Source organism: Populus alba, chromosome 17 (genome assembly GCF_005239225.2).
Source record: "Populus alba chromosome 17, ASM523922v2, whole genome shotgun sequence".
Lineage (NCBI taxonomy): Eukaryota > Viridiplantae > Streptophyta > Magnoliopsida > Malpighiales > Salicaceae > Populus > Populus alba.
The window spans coordinates 14,234,973-14,238,806 of NC_133300.1; the positions used below are offsets into that span (position 1 = coordinate 14,234,973).

Genomic DNA, 3,834 nt, shown 5'->3' on the forward strand with positions numbered 1-3,834 from the left:
ATATTTAGATTATTTGGATTATTTTTTTAATTAACACGAATTTTAAAGCTAATCATTATGTAAAATCTTTAATAATTCTAAAATGTTTTATACAAACATATTATTTTGATCATGAAATTATCCAAGATTGCTTTTAATATAAAGGAATACCAAATTGCTTCAATTAAGCAACATCTTTAAAGATTATATATTCCTAAAAGAAAAATAAAGAAAAACATATATCAAATAAGAAATTGATTGATTTTTATTCAATCTAATCAAATGGAAAAATCTAAAGACACGGAAATCTCTAAAGTTGATAGAATACAGCCAACGACTTGGAAGTCCTTCATACCCCACTCGTACTATCAAAGACCTTTCAAAGGTTTTCATATATTGTCCCTTTGCCAAATGCTACATTGATACTACTCCATGAGACTTTTATAATTACTGATACTTGAAAACGATTTTACATAAGAAATAAATAAAAAAAAAGAATCAGTCAACTATAGCATGACTTGAACTCCTCTCAGCATTTAATTAAAAGGAGCTTCTCCTCTTGATTTCTTCATCTCTCCTCCTCTGGCCAAAAACAAAATGAGTAGCAGCAGCAGCAAATCTCTCTCTCTCACAAGCTTATCTCTCTTCACTCCTCTGCACCTCTCCTTCCTGTTCCTCCATCTCACCATCCTTGTAACCGGGGATCCACCACCACCTTACGTCCCCCTCGATAGCATAGCGCTTGATTGTGGTTCATCCTCCGATAGTATTGGAAACGCTAGAAACTGGACTGCAGACATCAACTCAAGAGTGGCCCTTCTAGATCAAGACGGCCCCTCAACAAATTCCACAGCAAATGGAGCCTCCACTAGCTCTGTACCTTATCATACTGCTCGCGTCTCTCTCTCCAAATTCACCTACACGTTTCGTGTCAATACAACGGGACCTAAGTTTGTTCGCCTCTATTTCAATCCAGCTTCCTACACTGGTCTCAATAGGTCTAAAGCATCTTTTTCTGTCACAACCCGTCGCTATACCTTTCTTAGCAACTTCAGTGGCTTCCATTACACTGACCCTCTTGGTGAACGAGGTTACGCCAGAGAATTCATCTTAAATGTTGAAGATGAGAAGAAAAATCTGAGCATAACGTTCACGCCAAGCCCTCATGTAGCTGATGCATATGCTTTCATCAACGGGATTGAAATCGTATCCATGCCCACCAATCTTTATTACACTGCAGGAGATAACCCAGAGCTGTATAATTTTGACCAGGGGGTCTATCTTCCCCTTCAAAATGAAACTGCTTTAGAGATCATGTACCGAGTAAACGTGGGTTGGAAAGATATCCCACCGCCCGACGACAATGGCATGTTTCGAAGTTGGTTACGCGATGTTGATTACTTGACGGATGCTCGACCAAGCGCTTTGGTATATAATGACACTATTCAACTTCAGTATAACCACACTCGCTATGCTGCACCTGACGTCCTCTATCGAAATGCTAGGACCATGGGGAACGATTCTACTGTAAATGAGAAATACAATATGACTTGGGAGTTTCCGGTCCACTCCACATTCACCTATCTTGTTAGGCTTCATTTCTGTCAGTTTATGCCGATTCTATCGCAAAAAAACGATATGATCTTTCAAATATATATCGCTAATCAAACGGCAGAGCGTAACGCAGATATAATATCTTGGGCTGATGGATATGGGGTTCCCATATACAAAGATTACGTCGTGATGATGGATGCCGGAGGAAACGAAGGGATACAGAATTTGTCGATTGCATTGCACCCTAGTCAGTCTGCTATTGCCTTTGATGCAATGTTGAATGGAGCTGAAATCTTCAAATTGAGTAAATCAGACAATCTTTCCGGACCAAATCCTGACGCGTTTCCGGACAGCCCCGCTAGTAATACTCCTAGCGCGACCTCAACAAAGCCAAAGCATAGTCGAAGAAGAACAGTCGCCATTATTGGTGCTGCTGTTTCGGGCATTGTTGTCGTCTCAGTTCTATTTCTCTTGATTTTCCGGAGAAGAGTCCGAAAATTCAAGGACTTGGTTTCTGGTGATGCAGCTTCAAACATAAGCCCTCTTGTTTCCTCTTCACGAAAGTCAACAAAGACCCATAGGCCATCTCTCCCTTCTGATCTATGCTACCGTTTCTCGCTAGTTGAGATCATAGCAGCTACAAACAACTTCGACGATTCCTTCATTATTGGTGTTGGTGGCTTTGGTAACGTGTACAAAGGATTATTTGATGGTGGAGTCAATCGTGCTGCGATCAAGCGATTGAATCCAAGTTCGCGGCAGGGTGCAACCGAGTTCAGGACAGAGATTGAGATGCTCTCCCAGCTTAGATTCCGCCATTTGGTTTCTCTAATTGGTTACTGTAATGATAATAATGAGATGATCCTGGTGTATGATTATATGGCTCGGGGGACGCTTCGTGATCATCTCTACAGAACTGATAATCCTCCACTTTCATGGACTCAGCGCCTAGAGATTTGCATCGGTGCTGCCCGTGGGTTGGATTACCTTCACACAGGTGCCAAGCACACTGTCATTCATCGTGATGTGAAGACAACAAATATCTTGCTGGATGAGAAATGGGTGGCCAAAGTTTCGGATTTCGGATTGTCCAAAACAGGTCCTACGAGCACATCGAAGGGCCACGTGAGCACCGTTGTGAAAGGTAGCATAGGGTACTTGGATCCCGAATATTGTCAACGCCAGCAATTGACAGAAAAATCTGATGTCTACTCATTTGGGGTTGTGTTGTTCGAGGTATTGTGTGCTAGACCAGCAATAAACCGATCAGCAGTGCCAGCAAGTCTAGCAGAGTTGGCTAGACAAAGCCACAGCAACGGAACGATTAATGAAATCATTGATCCGTATCTGGATGGAAAGATCTCACCAGATTGTCTGAAAAACTTTGTTGATGTTGCAGTGAGATGCTTGCTCGAGAATGGAATCGAAAGGCCATCGATGACCGATGTGGTTTGGGGCCTTGAGTTTGCATTGCAACTGCAAGAGAGTGTAGAAGAGTATGTCATAGGAGCTCAAACTGAGAAAGAAGTTGACATGGTGACTCCTCTGAAAGGCTCCTCAATCGATGACAGCAGTAATTTGTTTAGTACTGGCAGTGAACTAGTCGTGAATTCCCGCATTTTGGAAATGGCAACAACAAGCAGCAGCGACGGACAAAGTTTTCTAAGCAACGAGTCGGAGAAAATGATGTCTGGTGCTGTGTTCTCCGAGATCATGAACCCAGAGGGGCGATGAGAAGCAAGCTAGTTAGCATGTTAAGTTAGTATAGGCCTCAAGACAAAGGTTTATAGCTGAAATACCTGTCGATGCATATATGCATTGCTTGTTTGAATAATTTTGGTAGTGATAATTAGAGTGTCTGATAGAATGATTTTATTGCAGTGCTCTGCATATTCAGCATTAATTGGAACCAATTGTTCATGTTATGTGGCCACTCAGCCGCAACATCGATCACCACTCTTTCAAGCTCACAATATGAACAATTGCATGCTATCTGATTCAAAATTCGGATTGATTGCATCGAGAGAAGATTCTCTATTCAAAATATTCAAAATTCAAAATATGAATACAATATGACTTGGTTGAAAGGAAATCATGAGACTCAGAAGATTCTCTCTATGCAATCAACTCTACAAAAAGTTGCTCTATTTTCAAAATCCTTATTTGACATGCATACTCAGATGCATATATCTGCATTACTAACGTTATAAGAACTGCAAACAATATTATTTTTCTAAAAGAGGACTTTCATCGTTAATTGTAAATGCACAACAAAAAGTTTTATCAGTAAATCTAAAAATT

General features: G+C 40.8%; 1 protein-coding gene across 1 annotated transcript; it reads left to right on the plus strand.

Moving 5' to 3' along the window:
* The first annotated feature begins 576 nt into the window (after positions 1-576).
* On the plus strand, positions 577-3,413 carry LOC118029393 (receptor-like protein kinase FERONIA). The gene has a single exon (XM_035033270.2). The coding sequence runs from the start codon at positions 577-579 to the stop codon at positions 3,265-3,267; it is 2,691 nt and encodes an 896-aa protein (XP_034889161.1). The 3' UTR covers positions 3,268-3,413.
* Positions 3,414-3,834: the final 421 nt, after the last annotated feature.

Bases quoted from the DNA above. Each gene is read 5' to 3' on its own strand.
- LOC118029393 (XM_035033270.2), top strand. From the start codon at position 577: ATGAGTAGCAGCAGCAGCAAATCTCTCTCTCTCACAAGCTTATCTCTC.